The sequence below is a fragment of the Neophocaena asiaeorientalis genome, unplaced genomic scaffold (genome assembly GCF_003031525.2).
Source record: "Neophocaena asiaeorientalis asiaeorientalis breed wild unplaced genomic scaffold, Neophocaena_asiaeorientalis_V1.1 scaffold576, whole genome shotgun sequence".
Taxonomy (NCBI): domain Eukaryota; kingdom Metazoa; phylum Chordata; class Mammalia; order Artiodactyla; family Phocoenidae; genus Neophocaena; species Neophocaena asiaeorientalis.
This window is the reverse complement of record NW_020173973.1, coordinates 72,708-90,317: the sequence shown is the minus strand read 5'-3', so window position 1 is coordinate 90,317 and position 17,610 is coordinate 72,708. Positions and strand designations below refer to the sequence as shown.

General features: G+C 57.3%; 1 protein-coding gene across 1 annotated transcript in view; it reads left to right on the top strand.

Annotated features, from left to right (window-relative positions):
* The window catches only part of LOC112404980 (receptor-type tyrosine-protein phosphatase N2-like), a 108,453-nt gene that overhangs the window by 83,813 nt on the left and 7,030 nt on the right, over positions 1-17,610 (top strand). Inside the window, exons 7-9 of the mRNA XM_024753178.1 lie at positions 1,403-1,624; positions 3,099-3,139; positions 4,210-4,589. Coding sequence (XP_024608946.1) covers positions 1,403-1,624; positions 3,099-3,139; positions 4,210-4,589 — 643 coding nt within the window. The remainder of the gene's footprint in view (positions 1-1,402; positions 1,625-3,098; positions 3,140-4,209; positions 4,590-17,610) is intronic.

Genomic DNA, 17,610 nt, shown 5'->3' with positions numbered 1-17,610 from the left:
GCCCTCCCCAGGGGCTCAGGTCGGGGTCAAGGACCACGGAGGCAGCAGCCACAGGGAAGTCATCCGTCTGCATTTCCTTCCACGGGAAGCTGTTTCGAAGTGCAGGTTTTATTACCGTTCAGGTGTGGTGAGACCAACAGATCAGGAGAGGGTTATCGTGAAAAAGGTTGTTTCCCAGAGGCGGGGGCCACCCGGGGAAGCACCAGGCTGGTGACGGGGCAGAGGGAGGGGAGCTGTAGGCAGGGCCTTTCTGTGGGTTTGCAGGAAGGAGCAGGCGAGGCAGCACCGGCTGGTGTGAATAATGTCAGCGGCTCTGGGGCAGAGGGGCAGCCCCTAGTTGTTGGGACCCGGTCCTGGGGTGTGCAGGGCAGGGGGCCAGTCCCCTGGGGGCGGGGCGGGGCTCTGGGTTGGTTGGTTGGCATTTGGAAGCAGCGTCTGCTGTCTGTACATGTGGGCGGCCCCGGGAACACGAGTCTCTCCGGGACCGGCAAGGCCCAGAGGTCAGAGCCTCAGGAGCTCCTGGTTGACACAGAATCAAGGCCGGGGCTGTCACCACCCTGCGGCAAACCTTGTGGGGGACTCGGGGCCACCCCACTGCTCTCCAGCCGGCAGAGCTTTTCCTAGCATCTCCTGCACTGCAGGTCCAGGGTGAGGGACCATCGTAACTCTTTTCTTTTCAATAATGTGAAAATGTCTTCCTTCCACTCTCTCGTTTGAAGGATCTTTTCACTGTGTGATCTAGACTTCTGGATTAGACACCTTCTCTTTTAGTGGTTCAAATGCATCCCTCATATGTAAATGATCCAGCGTGTACTTGTGTATCATGTCACGTATGTCATGCTTACAGGGTACTGGGTGTGTCCTGGGGCACCGCCGTCCTGGCCCCGCCTCTGGCCGATTTAACGTCTCCTCTACCTCGGTTTTCTGTGCGGCCTTGTGAACTCGGCTGGGAGCGGCCGTCGTGTGGCTCTCCGAGTGCCTCGAATCTCTGAGTTAATGCTCTTCACCGATTTCGGGGCATTTGTGGAGGTTGTTTTCTTTTCTTTGTCCCCTTCTCTCTCTCCTTTCCCTCTCAGATCCAGTCACACTCGTGACGCCTGAAGCTGTGCCACGTTGCCGAGGTGTGGCCAGTCCTTTCTCCCTGTTCCACGGATGAGAATCGTTTCCATCGTTTGTCCTCAAATTCACCAGCTCTTTGTTCTCCATCATCCAATCTGCGGTTAAGCCCATCCAGTGAGCTTTTAAATTTCAAATACTGAACTCTTCACTTGCAGAATTCCATGTGGCCCTTTTTGCTCCCGTCCCTCTGCTGCGCTCACCGTTGCCACCCATCTGCATCCTTGTGTCCTCGTTCTAACGCTGTCCCTTGTCTCGGTTTGTCTGTTTCGTGTGTGCCGTCTAGGGGCACGTGTTCAGGCTCTGCTGAAGGACCTGCGGGAGCGCCCGGGCAGCGTGGAGGGTCTGAGCGCCCTCGATGTGGCCGAGGCAGCCCGTGCGATAGCGAGCGCGATGCCAGGCGGGCGCGCGGAAGGGGAGCAGCAGGACGGCGCCGGGAGAGGCGGCGGAGGGCCGAGAGGCCAGGCGGGCCGCTCGGGGGCCACGCGCCACAGAGACGGCGTGCCGGGTGAGTGCCTCCCGGCCGCTCGCCACATGTGCACGTGGTGTGCTGGGCTGCGTTCTTTCTGCTGCGAGGTGGGATTCCTGTTAACGATTTGTGTCTGTCTGAACTTTTGCCTCTGAAAGCCTCCTCTGCAGGCTGAGCCTTCCAGAGCACTTACGCTGAAGGGCGAATTGCTCTCTGGAGGAGGGGCCTGTGATGCCTCCGTGTGAGGTTCTGGGTAAGCAAAAACAGGAGTGAGAGAAAGAGGTTTTGTCCGGACTGTGTGAGTGAGTACAATATGGAGGCAAATATTTGAATAATAAAGTCAAAGAGGTTCATTCAAATGTCTGCCTGAGGCTCACACCAGCCTCTGAGGCCGCTCCACCGCTCCAGGGAGAAAGCAGAGATCCCCACACCCAGGCACACGCCCACTGGCGCACACTGACACACACACACACACAGGCACGCTCACATCCCGGCGCATGCACACTCACGCACACGCTCACACACACATACACCCACTAACGGCCACCAGGGAACCTTGTGCGAGGGCCGAGCAGGGCAGGCCCCGTCTCCCCTGCCTGACCGCTTCTCAAAGTTGCGGAAGCTACATTGAACCATCTAACGCAGTGCGCTGCACGCAGGGCGCCCAGGAACGTGCCAGGTGAAAGGTGCGTGTCTCTCCCTCCTCTGTGGGTTGGGACGAGGCTTGCCTGGAAGCTGGAAGCATGGCTTGACTGATGCAGGAAAAGATGCTGGGTTGCTACGCGGACGAGATGGTCCCTGTCCCGGGGCTGGGGGAGTCTGCAGGAGCACGGGAGCCACACACTGAGTCCTGCGTGTGTCTTCCGAGGAGTGGCCACCACAGGAAAAGAACCGGTTTGGAGGCATCTCAGCATGAGCTGTGTGGGTTCGACACTTCACTTCCCCTTTTTGTAACTGCGCACTGCGCCTGGCTCAGCGGCTCTTCCTTGCTCTGAGCCACCTGAGGATAATACGTGGTTCCCTGGAACTGACACCGGGACTGACTGACTGACTTCGTGTCTGAGTCAGTGTGTCACCGCTCCTCTGTCGTGGACTTTATGGAGCGCCACCTCTGTCCTGTACGCGGAGGTTTTCGTTGTCGTGGGGATGAGGCCAGTTTCTCTGTGCCTGGCCTACTCAGTGGTCACCCTGTATGTCCTGTGACCTTTGTGCTGACATGCTGGACCGGGATTTTTTTTTTCTCATCTTTATTGGAGTATAATTGCTTTACAACGGTGTGTTAGTTTCTGCTGTATAACAAAGTGAATCGGTTATACATATGCATATGTTCCCATATCTCCTCCCTCTTGCGTATCCCTCCCTCCCACCCTCCCAATCCCACCCCTCCAGGCGGTCACAAAGCACCGAGCTGATCTCCCTGTGCTATGCGGCTGCTTCCCACTAGCTATCTGCCGTACCTTTGGTAGTGTATATATGTTGGGCCGGGATTTTGATGAGCTTGTGTCTTTCACAGATAACAGAGTGCGAGACAGCGGTGCAGGATTTTACCAGGAGGTAAGATGGGGCGTGTTCGGGTCCTGTGAAACCCAGAGTCACGTTAGTTTTCTTGTCCATAGTTTGGGAACGTACGTGAAATACAAAAAAAAATTTTTCCAGAAAAAGATAGAAAAACCCTCATAATCTCAAATTAATGTTCCTCAGAACCATCCCCCCACCCACCCAGGGAAACGGGAGGATAACACCGCGTGATAAGACTTCACACCCGCTTTGTGTTGTTGAGGTCATCCCGCGTGTCCTGGTTTCTGAGGTGCATTTAACGGACATTCACAGGCTCTGGATCATTTACACCCATGGCGCTGTCCATGGTGGTCGCCACCAGCCATACGTGGCTGCTTGAACTTAAACCCGTTAAGTCCATAAGACTTCAGTTCCCCAGCTGTGCCAGCCGCACGTCCCATGCTCCCTAGTAACTGTGGGGCATGGGGAGACCACTGCTCCTCCGTCGTCGCCAAGGGGCCCCTCGACAGTGCGCTGGCCCAGAGGGTCTGGAAGCGGCCGATGCGTGTGCATGTGTGCGCACACGTCCGCCCGCGGTGGACGACGCCCACCCACGGAGCGCTTTGTTGGTTTTCCCTGTTGAAGAACCTCTGCTCATTTGTATTAGTCTTAAGGATGCAGAAAATCAATCAACCAAAATCAATCAATGAAACTCTATTTTGTGGGTGGAAAAGAAGGATTTCTGGTTAGTACTTCTCTTGTCAGATTATGTTAGTGGTTCCTGGTTCAGTGCCTGTTAGCACGTGGTGAAGAAAACACCAACAATTCTTTGAAATGTCCATCAGAAATAAAAAGTGGAGGGTTCAGCTATCCGAGTTGCGGAGGGAGCCATGGGGTCTAGGGACACGTTTCCCAATTTGGGACGCAGAGGGAGAGGCCAGCAGAGCTTGGGGTCTCCAGACGACATGCATTCGGCCGGACCCCGAACTTGCCCCGTGTGGCCCACTCCCAGCCCCAGGCTCACGTACGCCAGTGCCCGCTCCCCCGTGCCCGCTCCCCCGAGGGTCTGGTGCTGATGCCTCTCTGTGACTTGGGGCACATTCTTAAGCTGGTTTCCTTTCTGCCAGGTCAGCCGTTTGGGCGTCAAACTCGGGGACCTCCTGCAGGGTCCTGGGTCTCCATTCCTGCCTGGAGCCCCCCATCTTGCCGGGTCTTTCAAGACGGAGATCAAGAAATCGGAGGACCCTGAGGCCTCCCCATCTTCAGAGGAGGATCGCGTTGGGGTGGAGAACATAAAGAGTCAGACCTACTCCAAGGAGCTGCTGCAAAGGCCGCCGCACCCAGAGCCGGGGCCGGGCGGGCTTGGGGCATCGCAGCTCCGGGCTCCAGCGGCCCCGCAGGAGGACCAGCGCCCTGGCGCCGGGGCCCGGGGACCCCCCGGCCAAGGCCTGCGGCTGGAAGTCCAACCTCCCCAGGAGGAGTACGGCTACATTGTGACGGAAAACGAGTGAGTGGGAGCTTTTCATCTCTCCGTGGGTGAGATCCTGGCCCTGCGCAGGCTGGGGAAACGCTTTCATATTTTTCCCCATCTTCACCTGGAGGTGGAGGGTGGGCATCCTTGGTCTTGCAGGTGTGGGAGGGCAGCCAGGAACCAGCCATCCCCCGACCCCGTGTTCTGGACCGGGAACCCGAGCTTGAGGGTGATTCTCCACCAAATAAACCCCAAACGAAACCCTGCCCGGCTCCTTGGTCCTGGCGCCATCGCCTGCAGCTCAGACCACAGGGTGCCTGTTGGAGCTGGAGCCGGGGTGTCTCAGGCAGGATGGGTGGTGCAAGGGGCGCCCCGGGCAGCCCACGTTGGCTAGAACTCCAGAAGCTTCAAGTCGTCCGTATACTAGGGTATGAGTCACTCTTCCGAGGGAAAAACGTGCCGCACACCATGGAGTGTTCTGTCCTCCCCTTAATTTTGTGCTGAGCGTAACAAGGGACAGACTCAATGTCACGTGCCCAGCAAGTGACAAGTGGTCGGCATTGTTCTTCGGGTCATCTCACTAATGAACCTGACGTTTGACGCTTTGTAACGGTGCGTTTTCTTCAAGGAATGGAAGTGGGGATTCCAAGGGAAAACACGTGTGTCTGGCTGCATGCACGGGCGTGCGTGTGTGTGCAGGTGTGCGCTGGCGCGTGTGCAGGTGTGCACACACGTCCACCCGCGGTTTTGCGTCTGCGTCATACTGTGCCTCTGGTCAGGCTCGAGTGTGCTTCAGTGGTCACTCCCCGCGGGGAGGGGCTCCGTCTCTCCCGCTGGCTCCGCGGCCTCTGCGCTCTCACCTCCGCGCCTGTTCACCGTCGCTGCACCGCACACGGCAAACGCCGCCTGTACCACAGACACAGACCCCGTGTCAGGGCCCCGTGAAACTGAAGATGGCGTTCTCGCCTGGGTTTGGAGGCATCCACAGCACTGATGCCCCGTTCCTCCAGCCTTTCCATGAAGATGCGCCTGCCCGTTCCGGCCTCCACACCTCCGGGCCGTGTTCCTCGCACTCTGTCTGCCTTGAGCCCCTTTGCTCAGAACTGGAACTCCCGCTGGGTGTGTCAGAGTCACACGTGACACAGCGCGCACGGGGGCCTGGATGGTGCTGTTGACTCAGACCCTTCCAGCAGCCTGCTGCCCGGTCTGACCTGTGCCGTGGGTTTTCCCTTTCTCAGCAAACGTTGCTGTCGTGTGTGTGTGTGTGACGTGTATGTGTATTGTATGTTTCTGTGTATGTGTGTAGCCTGTATGTGTCTGTGTGTGTCTGTGTTGTGTGTATATGTGTGCATGTGTGTATACATGGGTGCACATGTATGTGTGTGTAGGATGTGTGTGTCTGGCTGTGTGTTGTGTGTGTAGTATGTACGTGTCCCTGTGTGTGTGTATGTGTGCGTCTCTGTGTCGTGTGTGTGTGCGTGGTCACTGGAGGGACCCCTGTGCAGCTGCTCTGAGCACCTTTCCTCCTGCCAGGATGTCCTGATGCCCAAGGGCTGGTCCCCGGCACAGGGTACGGGGCTGCTCCTGTCTGGGGCCCGGGGCTTAGCTGCGCACACAGGAGACTGAGGCCCCGTGAAAGTGCTGGGAAAGGATTCTGATCGTTGGGAAGACTTTTCGAGTCCGCGTGAACAACGGAGAACAGAGGACGATGAACTTCAGAGCAGGACCATCCAGGCCTACCGTCCTCAGCATCACAGGAAACCCAGCGTGAGTGGACGACGCCTGGATGGAGGGAGACCCATCTCGTCGGGTGTCTCCTCCTGTTCTTGCTGACTTTCCTGTAATACGAAGCCACTTCTGAGTGTTTCTTCTCTGCATCCAGAGTTCATTTTCCTGAGGGCTTTAACTTGGCCTCACCTTTGGGGCCTGAACACTCACCTGCTACAAGCACGGGTTAAAGAAAAGGATCATTATCTTATCTTGGCCGATTTCCCGTTTTCTCTTTTGCCGTTTCCGTCAGATGGAAGATCTGTGGTGCGGCCGACAGGCTTATGTCCAGAACTCCCTGTGTATCACAGGGGAGACATGCTCCAGAAGCTTCTCCCACCCTCCCTCCACGGATGGACGGAGGTTTCTGCCTCTGTTGTCAGATTAACTGGTAACTTGGGATTCTCTGGGGCAAGATTTCACCAGATCTCAGTTTAAGCCTTAATGGATCAACTATTTACGGACAAGAATCCGACACTATTCTTTTCTTCTCTTTTTTTTAGAAAAAGGACTTTTGTATGCTTGGTTCTTCCTGAAAGGAGAAGGAGCATGCCGTCTCCTCCTGACATTGGCAGGGATGACGTGGCTGGCCTCGCTCGTACATTTCCTGATGGATGGGGCTGTAGTTTAATCCTTTGCCACTTGCATTTTCATCCTCTTTACAAACTGGATGGATTATTCAAGACGCATGAAGGGCAGGGCAGCCATCCCGGGTCCTCCAAGGACAATTTAAAAGTAATTTCAAGTTAGGTTGACAGGAGGTGACCACAGGATGGAGGCTGCATGTGAAGCAGAGGGGACTGCTCACCTGTCAGCAGAGGCCAAACCGCCTTTACAGCTGAAAACCTGGGAGCTTTGAGGTGCGCTGGGCAGGGATGCCCCCCTAAGGAGACGAGCCCTCGTGTCCTGCGGGGACCTGTTCCTGTAAAAGGGTCGTCCGAGCCGCGCAGACCGAGTTTGCGGAAGTAAACCCACGGCGTGAGCCTGAGCTGCGGCCCCCGTGCCCTCACAGGTCACCTGGAGCCCCCAAGGTGGGGCGGAGCCCGGGTCCCACTGGTGGCTGCTCCCTGGGGCTCGGTGCAGAGGCCGCCTTGGGGTGGGAATCCCACAGCGGCAGATGACCCGGGTCGTGGCGGCGGGGGCGCGGGAACGCATGGGGGGGCACGCTCACCAGATCGGGGTGTCAGCCGCAGCGCTCGCCGCGGGGAGGCCGCCCCCGGGGAGAAGCAGAGCAAAGGCTGTGGGTCGGGGGAGGCTGTCAGGAGGGCGCCGAGGGGCGTCGGGCCGCGCGCTGCGCCCCCCCTCCTCCGGGCAAGGGTAAGGCCTGGGCAGTGGAGTCCGGAAGAAGGGGCCCCTTTGGGCGAGGCCTCGGGAGCGTGTGCCGCCCCAGGCCCGTGCACCAGGCTGCCCTGCCGGGCCAGGTGCCGTCCTTCTCCTCTCAGACACCTGCCGCTCGAGCCCTCAGGGAAGCCTGCCCGCCCTCCGCCACCCCTCACCACGGTGGGAGAGCCGCCAGCGCCGGCAGCCGGGGGGGCGGGAAGGGGGGCTCCGCTCAGCCGCGGGAGGGGGGTGTCCAGCCCTGGTCTCCCTCCACCCTCCACCCCGCCCCGCCCGAGCAGCCCCTCAGAGCTCACGTGGCTGCTTCTGTGCTCGTGGGCAGCCAGGAGCGGGTCCTGCCCATCTCTGCGGTTTCTCCCTCCCTTGCTGGAGAAGGGAGACCTCCAGGATGTCGGGGGACGGTTCTGTGTATACGTGGCAGTGCGGACTGTAGTTACTCGGCGCCACTCTCGGGCCATGTCTCGATGACGTGTTCAGGTGTGGCCGCATCTCTGTGCGGAACCCTTCCTGGACAGCCCTCCCATGACACCATCCATCCTTTCGTTTGTTTGTCTTAAAAGACGGTCTTTGGTGTGATGGGTTTACTATCACTTAAGATTGGTGGGGGAGGGGGGGTGCCTTAAGGAGTGAAAATAATCATTTTTTGTGTATTAAAAAATGGTAAGAAAAAGAAACAAAAAATATCCCAAATCTAAAATTCTTGACTGCGTAGTTGGTAGTTCTGGGAACTGTCAGTGAGAAGAACGGTGAACAGTGGTCTTCAAGCCCCAGGGGGTGGCCCAGTTCTGACTTGTCTGTTTCCTGCCGGCCCTTCTGGACTTGGCGCCCCAGCTGTGAAATGGGACGAGTGTTGAGGACCCACAATGAATGAGACACAGGAGGTGCTCACAAAAGGAAAGAGATCCAGACGTAACACGGTGTAATTTTTCCCCTGAGGCAGTCAGACATACCTCCGTTCAGCTTGGTGGGTTGTTTTGAAGTTCAGCTGAGGAAAGTACAAAAGTAGGCTGTGAGATTCAGAACCCCGGGGTGTCTGTGTTGTTAATGAAGGTGTAAGCAGTGTTAGCCGGGTGGGCCCCCACGCCCACGAAGTAAAGAACCTCGCGATCCCGTGTCACAGCTCGAACCAGATCTTTACCTGTAAACGTCTCACCCCGACCCAGCTCTCTCCACGTCGCTCTCCTCGTACTGGTTACGGGAGCCCAGGGACGGTGCTCAGCCCACCCCCGCCCGCTTCCTCTGCCGTCACCTGGGGTGTGGTGCCTCCCTCCCCGCCCCCAGCTGACCGGCTCCTCTCCTGTCCGGGAGACTCTGCCCACGCTGACGCTGACGTTTCCACGCCAGCCCTGCCCCTGCAGGACCCCTCCCAGGTCTCCCCGCATCCCCTCCAAACTTCCCCCTCAGGAGAGCGCTCCGTAACCTAAACCTGACCGTGTCATTCTGTCCCCGACGACGACGGCCTTGCCCAGGCCTGGGCCCTGCAGCTCCATTTCTCTCCCCAGCCTGCTTCCTTTCCGCTCTGGAATGTGAGGGGTCCTGACAGGAGGCCTTGGGTTTGCTCCTGGCCCAGCACGCTCAGATGCCACCTCCTCCAGGCAGCTCTCCTTGGTCAGGGTCCCTCCTCCAGGGCGCCGCCCTCCCCTCAGAACCTTACCTGGGGGTGGAATGATACACCCTGTGGGGTTCTTCCGCTTCGAGCAGGGGCCGCATCAGCATTTGCTCAGCTGCGTCCCAGCCCCTGAGGCGCCTGGCTCCTCCGAGGGCGCTGGTGGTCTGCGGTGCTTTCCTTCCCTCTCGCAGCCTTTGCAGCCCCCCACCCGCTTTCCCTGCACGCGTCCCTCCCTTCCTGATGTAGCCCCAGTGCTGCTGTGAGATCACGCAAGCTCCCCGGCTGGATGCCCTCACCCATCCACCCGGCTGCTGTCACCTAAGGACCCCGCCCTCCAGCCGCTCCCGGGCTCTCATGTTCATGGTTCTGAATCTCTACGGGAAAACACTCACTCCTCAGGTGGGCTGGGATGGGCTTCTCTTTGGAGCCCCCTCTGGATCTGTTTACTTAGCTGCAGACCATGCCTTCACACAGACATCATGCTTCTTGTGGCGGCTGCTCTGTCCGTCTTGGAGCCCCAGTGCCAGACAGGCACTGGGGGTGCTGGGGGAATAAGTGACAGGGTGAGGAGGGACTTCTGGAAGCTGAGGCCTCCGCTCGAGGATCAGCCCGCTGGGGGCGGGCTGTGCGTAAATTCTAGGAAAATGGTTGTAACTGATGTGAGAGTCCTTCCCGAGGCTGTCTGAGGCTCCAGTGGTAACAGAAATCCAAGTCACAGAATTGAGTCTTTAAAAGCACCAGTGGCAAGGCTTTTGCCTGTAAACAGAGGTTCTACTTAGAAAGCCCTCCCAGGGTCAGTTCATAGCCCTACATCTGCGTCCTCAGTGATGATTTAAGGGAGCCTGGGGGTCACGAGGACAACCTGCCGGTGGCCGCGCTCCGGGGGCCTGGGCGGTGTCCCCATGGCCTCGGCTCGAGGGCCTGGGCGTCCTGGGTGACAAGACGCAGCCACGGGGTCCCCTGTCCGACAGGCTTCCCTGGCTGTCAGATTCGTATTTTTCACGCGGCAGCAGATTTGTGTTTGCTCTTCCCTATGCAGAATTTTGAACACACACAAGAGCAAGATACTGACCCAGGCCCGGCGACCCAGACAGCCCAGGCCGGTCACACCCCACCTACTTCCAGCTCTCCTCCTCCTTTGAAACAAATCCCAGTTATACTGTCTTAGAAGCATTTCATGAAATATCTTTCAAATAGAGGGATTCTTTCTTTTTAACATACCGTAATGCCATATCACACCTACAAAGGACCCCAAATCCCTTAACATCATCAAATATGTAGTCTGTGTTCACATTTCCAGTTGTCACATCAGCGTCAGAACTTTGTTTTCGTTTATTAGCTTGTTGGCTCCTGTTTGCTGAGGTTATAGCGCCGTGCTGGAGTTTGACGTCTGCTAGTGGCTGGAATTCTAGAACTGGAGGGTATTTCACACTTGCCTGGCCTCTAACCGTGGCGGTGGACAAAGTGAGAAAATGCCATAAAGGTGCAAATGTGATGGGTGTTGAAAACAGTTTCAGTGCCTCTCTGGCCCAACGCCTTCCAGGTCAGCTTGGCCATGTCTGGCTGCCCAGAGGTGCCAGAAGGGACGATGGTGCCAGGGGACCCTTATGGTCTCTCTCTGACTGTGAGCCCCCTTCCCACATGGGATCCTTCTGCTGCAGCAAAGGGCGAGATGTGGTGTTGGTGGGCGGGGCCGGGAGGGGAGGGAAGCCCGGCCCGCGCCGAGCAGGCCTGGAGCCTGGCCCTCCGGCCTCTGTCTGCCGCATGGCTGTCCTTAGAGCCCGACTCCTACCGGCTGGTTCTACAGCCCAGCCTGGGAGTGCGGAACGTAGGAGCGTCTGGCGACGTGGGGACCCTGCTCTCGTTTAGCCATGAAGACCTGTACCTGTGTGTATGTGTCTGCAGCTGCACCTGTGCGGATACCTACATCTGTACACCTACATCTGTGTCGTCTGCTTAGGTCTGTGTCAGCTGTATCTGTGTACCTACATCTACCCCTACACCTACATTTATCTGTATCTACGTCCATATCTATGTCTGCATGTCTACACCTACAGATACACCTACACTCATACCTATACCTACGTCTGTACCTCTGTACATCTCACATCTGCGTCATCTATTTATGTCTGTATCTGTCTGTCTACATCTACAGCTACACCTAACCTATACCTACACCTATGTATCTATACCTACATCTGTATCATCTACGTCTGCATCCATATCTGTCTGTACGCAGCCCACCAGCTGCTTTGCTGTTGGATTTCCATAATCATTGGGGAAGCTTAGCTTTTTGTCTTCAATGATGCCCTGAAATTCCACAGTAATCCCCACAGACCCTCATACCCTAACACCTGCAATTGATTTTTTGCAAAGTGTCTCTTCTGTGTTATAAATGGGCCAAGACTTGAATCTGTCAGAAGTTAAGCTGTTTAAATTCCACTCCTACATACGAAGGACTAGGAAAGAGCGAGAAAAATATGAAAAGATGAGATTGCCCTGCTGTCAAAATAGTAAGTCTGCAAGTGAATAATGAAACCAGAGGGAAAAGGAAAAATGGAAAAATAAACAGCATCCAGAGGAGACTCAGTTGAGGCATATAGGCTTACGTAGGACGGCCCTGCAGGCGCCAGGGGTGGGTGGCGAGGTCAGGGTCCACTCTGCTGGATCCTCTGCTGTCCGTGGAGGAGGGGTAAGGGGACCTGCGGTGGACGGAGGAGACCGGCCAGCGGGCGTGCTGGCCGTCAGCACCGTGCCCGCCTCGCTCTCTGTGCCGCGGGCGTCGTCTGTGCCGTGACCTGGGCTGGACTGAAATCCAGCTCGGCAGTTGCACCACGACTGCTGGGGTGAGGAGTCCGCCCTGGCGAGATCTGGGGTCAGCCTCCGGGGCCCGGGGGTGGGACGGGGGAGCCAGCAGAGGGCACCCGCTGCTTCTCGCCGCGGGGCTGCGCTGACGGAGGCCGTGTGTCCCGAGGAGGCTCGGTGGAGCATCCCCACGAGTGGGTGCCACTGGAAGTTAGGGCCGCAGGAGGGGCAGGGGAGGAGAGTCACGAGGGGGGCTCCCGGGAGGAGATGGTCCTTCCCGCCCCCGACTCCTCCCGGACCCTGATCTGCGCTCCGCTGTATGGGACACACGGCGTGTCTGGGTTGCGTGGAGTGTCTTGGAAGCAGGTGAGAATGACCATCTCAAGAGATGTAGAAAAAGCATTTGACAAAATTCAACTTCCTTTTATGATAAAAACTCTCAACAAAGCGGGCATAGCGGGAACATACCTCAACGTAAAAAGGCCACGTATGACAAACCCACAGGTAACATCGTACTCAATGGTGAAAAGCTGAAAGCTTTTTCTCTTAGGTTGTGCTACTGTTGACTTTTGCTCTGTGGTTACCACGAGGCTTCCATAAAACATCTCCTATTTACAAGTCCCTTTAAGTGGACAGCAGCTTAACTTTGCATACAAAAGCGTTACATTTTTATGTTTTTGACGTCAATGCACTTTTTATAAAGGTGACACTCTAAGACGTTGTATACTTAGATTTGTATTAAGCGGTTGGCAAATTTTTTTTCCTGGAGAATAAAATTGTTTTGGAGAATATATTTATTCAAATATAGTATGGAGAACATATTTGTTAAAATTTTGAATATATTTATGTTGAGACGCACAGTCTCATCTTGATGTTAAAAAATGCTAAGTTGTTAGCATACAACAGTTTTTTATCTGTTTATGATTTACCTGTGAAGAGTTGACGGTTGTTAGCAGTTTTTAATAAGAGTAATTCAGGGTTGTCAGAGACTCGAGGTGAATTTGCCTGTGCTCTGCGATGCCGGGCAGCTCAGCCCTCACAGGAGCTCAGTGTGTCCGCCCAGATCGTCATAGGCTCGCTCACTCACGCCCTGAAAAACGGGGCCTTCATTCGACTCCTGCAGGGAAGACGGTGGTGCCAGACGGGAGCTGGGAACTTGAGTCACTGTGGTGCCAGCAAGATTGTCCTCATCAGAAGCGTCACTTCTCTGCATCGGGTTGAATTGCTGTGGGTTAGCAAAAATTTTAACTACCTTATAGGGTTATTTAGAAAGGTAAACATCATTATTTGTTACAACAATGGGCACGGATAACTAGAATCATCGGTGAACCCCGTGAAAATCTCATTTTGTTGATTGATTTCAAGTATCATCTCAAAAAAAGTTGTACCAAGGCTGACTCGTTTTCATTTTGTGATCCATCACTCATTTGGTTCCCAACCTTCGGTGAATTTTCAAATAAACAGTGAGATGTCCGCAGTGAGGAAGTGAAGCAGCAGAAGCACGGTCGGCTCCTGGACGCAGAGTCCTAGACGTGAGCGTGGGGCTGGCGGGGGCATCTGGCCCCGTTGCCGCGTCCCGTTCTCTGCTTGGTTTCATGTGTCTCGTAAGTAAGAGACGATAGCACTTGGAAAAATAAGACCTGGAGAGGTTACGGGTGCAGACGCTCTTCAGTCTGGTTGGGCTGAAATCCAGGCAGAGGTGCAACAGTCGGGAAGCTGACATCCCAGCGTTCACTTGACATTTTCCGTTTCCATCTTTGGGGATTTACTAGCACGATCTTGGGCAAGGGGTTTAATTTCCCGAGTCTCAGTTTCCACCTCTCTCAAGTGAGGTTAATACGGGACCTTCCTCCCAGGTCTGTTGTGAGCAGTGAATGAGAGAATTTCCGTGGAGTCACGCACGGCCGAGGGCGGAGGGATGCCTTCCAGAAGTCTGCACTGGTCCTAATCTTTCTGCCCCTTACGCCGTTTTCACTAGTCTTTATTTTCAGAGTGGCCTCCGAAACTCCCTCATCACCTCCTCATTTTGGCCCCTTCCTCTAGTCCAGCAGTGACTCAGGACACCGCGGCCATGTGGGGCTGTGCGTGTGGCCATCAGGCTCTCCTGAGAGCGGGGCGCGGCCGCCCCTCAGCGGGCTTGCATCGAGGTCAGGATGCAGACGCAGTCCATTTCGCCTGTTCTGCTGACTTAGTAGCTCCCGGCAGCAACCTTGTTTAACTCGGTTAAACACCAGGAACGTGTGGCTTCAGAAAGGAAGTGCCTTAGTGAGGAGGCCCGGCCCAGCTGTCGACAGGAAATCCTTCCTGCCGCTGACAACCAGGCAGGCAGAGGACCCCATGGCCACTGCCGGCTCTGACCTCGAGCTGCTAAAAGCGCCCCATCTCTCTCTTCCAGGCGGCGCTGGGCGTCCAGGTAATCAGGGTGGCAGCTGTCACAGGCGGGCCCCTGAAATTGCACGTGCTGTATCCGTCCATTGATTTTTGAAATGAACTCCAGCTGCTTTCTGAGGAAGTTCAGACCATGACATGACAGCTGATGGCCACGTAGTTTAAAGATAAAACAGAAACAACTGCGTGCTCGTTTTGAGTACAGAGTCAGCACCCTCTCGTTTGTCCGACTTGCACAAGAATGGAGCCGCTGTTGCCCTGAGCCATCTGCCGGCCGGAGCCGTGACGGCGAGACGGGAGGGGCTGATGGGGTCACCGCGCGGCTCCGGTCGTCGAGGAGTCTCCTTGGAGAGCGAGCCGGCCACCGAGAACATTCTGGGCCGGCGCACCTCATCCTTATCTTCAGGGCTGTTTTAGACAATCTCGTAATGGAGGAAAATGTTCAATTTCTGGGCTGTGAGGGTGGAAGAAGGTAGGGCCGGGAGGCTCACGGTGGGCCTGACATCCACGACGGAGGCGCCGGACTCCGCATCTCCTTACGTTACCCCTTGTTGAAGACAAGCTAGGAAATGGGGTTCGTGGAGTCTCGTAGCAACCTGGTAGGGAAGTTGGTTTGTGTCTGGCAGGGGCCTAGACTTTGGAGAGAAAGAAAAAGATAAGAGCTGGTCACGCCCTCAGCAAGCCTGCAGCTCGTGGACAGACAGGACCGAAGCACGCGAAATCCTCAGAGATCTTTGAAAATAAGTGGCGTGCTGGGTGGCTTGGAGTCAACGTGCAGAGGGAGGTTTGGGGAAAGGAGGGAGCTCGTGGCCTTCGGGGTGAGAGCTGGTGGGGCCTGCTTGGTGGCCAGGAGCTGGGGAGGGGGGGACAGGGCCCTGTCTTCCTGACGCCGGGCTGTGGGACTCGTCCCCCTCTGATGTGACGTGGCGGGATTTCTCCTGCGCACTGAGCTGGCGCTGTGGTCAGCACCGGACGGCTCCCTTGAGACCCGTGCCCTGTCACCGGGGCACAGGTGCCCGCGGGGCTGCCGTGCAGCCAGGCCTGTCCCCGCGCGGAGCTCGGGGTCCCAGGAGACTTCATGTAGATGCAGACGTGCTCGAGCACCAGGCTGGCTGAGGAACAGACGGACCTGACCTGCAGCTCCTGGCAGGCAGCGACGAGGCAGACACCAGGGTTCCGAGTGGACTCCTTTCCCAGTTGGCAGCTGACCTCCCGGTGGGGCTGACATGCCAGCTCTGAGAGGTGTCCCTGGGATCCCGTGAGTGAGGGGACGGGGTAGAAGGGCCCGTGTCTGCACCACAAGCACACACACCTCTTTAAAAACATTCTTATTTTAAAACCTCATAACGTGAAAGCCTCTGGAGAGCGTGTTTGGGAGGTTTGGGGGACTCGTCCACCCTCGATGGGAGGGTCCCCAGCCCTGAGGGCTACTTACTCAGGAAGCAGGATGTGGGGGGGCAGCCCCTCAGCTGCAGACCGGGACCGACCTCTCCTTCCTCACCTTAGAAAGAACGGCTTGGAGGTTGGAGAGGGTTTGGAGTCACCAGCAGGGGTGTGGTGAGCGGGCCTGGCACAGTCAGTAAAAGTGGCGCCACCGGCAGCAACCGCTGTCCCCACCCAGAGATCACATTCCAGCTCCTTCGCTGGGCTGGCGGCCCGTCTCCCCCCAGGGAAGAGGTGGGTGTAGCGCGAGGCGCCGCCGTGGGCGGAGTGCCTCCCAGCCCAGACCTGCCGCCAGCTCGCGGTGGGACTCGCTGATCACGGCCTCCCGAGCGCTTCCTCCACTGGGTGACAGCATCTTCCGAGGGACGCGGCGGTCAGCCTGGGAATCTCGGAGCAGTCGCCCCCAGTCCCGTCGCTGCGCCTGCTTCTCTGCATCTCCTCGGGGCGCAGAGGCGTCTGGAGCCCTCCCCTGACGCCAGCCGACGTCACAGCCCTTGTCGACGCGTCTACGCGGGGATTCTGCCTCTGCCCTTCCCGAGGCGCCCGTGGTCTCGCTCACCTGCTGGTCCCTCCTGCCCGCACACCTGAACCATCTCAGCAGGCTGCAGGGCCTGCCCGGCACCCACCTCCACGGCCCCCGCCTCTGGGAACCCCCTTGGTTCCTTCTGGTGCCCTGTGCCCCCGCTGGCTCTTGGAGTCACGCAGTCCTGGGACAGCCCATCGGGCACCCCCTGCATGTTCACCGCCCTCCACGCACACGGTGCCGCCCTCTGTGGGGGGCGGGAGGGGCAAGCGGGCTTGGCACCTGGGTCCTCGCGGTCGTCCCCCGGGCGTGTCTGTGTCCCCACCTCCTCTTGCCATGGGGACCCCGGCGGTGGTGGATGAGGAAACCACCTGATGACCTCACGGACCCTGTTTCCGCGTGAGGCCACATTCTGAGGTTCCGGGTTTACGACGTGAAGGTGGGCGTTTTCGGTAACACAGTTCAGCCCCCAACGACACAGGCCCTTTCCCTCGTTGATGACTTTGCTGCTTGTGTCCCCACTTGGATATAAAGCCCAAGAAGCAGCTCAGTGTCTGTCGCTGAATTTCCCGGCCAGCGCCCGGCACCCAGTGGCTTCCTTGCACATTTGCTGAATGAATGAATGAATGAATGAATGATAGGCTGGGACGGAAACCCCAGCTGTCGACGGTGCTCACGTGACCGCAGGCGAGTTCTCCTCTGAAGGGCTCTGACGGGCTTTCACGGGCAGCACCTGGGGTGCGAGACAGGCTGGGCTCAGGGACCTGAGTCACATGCGCTGCTGGAGGTGCCCCCCGGGGACGCTGGCCTTGCTGGGGGTCCGAGGCTCCGTGCTGTGGTACATGAGCCCCTCTGGGGGGTCGCTGCTGCTGCACTGTCCTGCCATCCTTAAAAGTGTGACTTTTCAGTATCCTCACTGGCCCATAACTCATTTTAGAAATGAACCCGAATCCACTTACAGACATGCATTCCCTCCGCACGTTTGGCGCCCCTCCTGAACTTGGCTTCCCGGCCTCCGCCCCCCCTCTCCCACCTCCACCCCGCTCTCCCCTGCTCCCCGGCTGAGATGAGCCAGCTGCTGGCTCCTGGGCCCATCACGCTCCCCTAACAACCCCGTTCGCATCGTGGTGTTGGTCTTCTTGCTGGAAGATGCAGGTGGTTCATCACGGCTGGGGAGGCCTCTG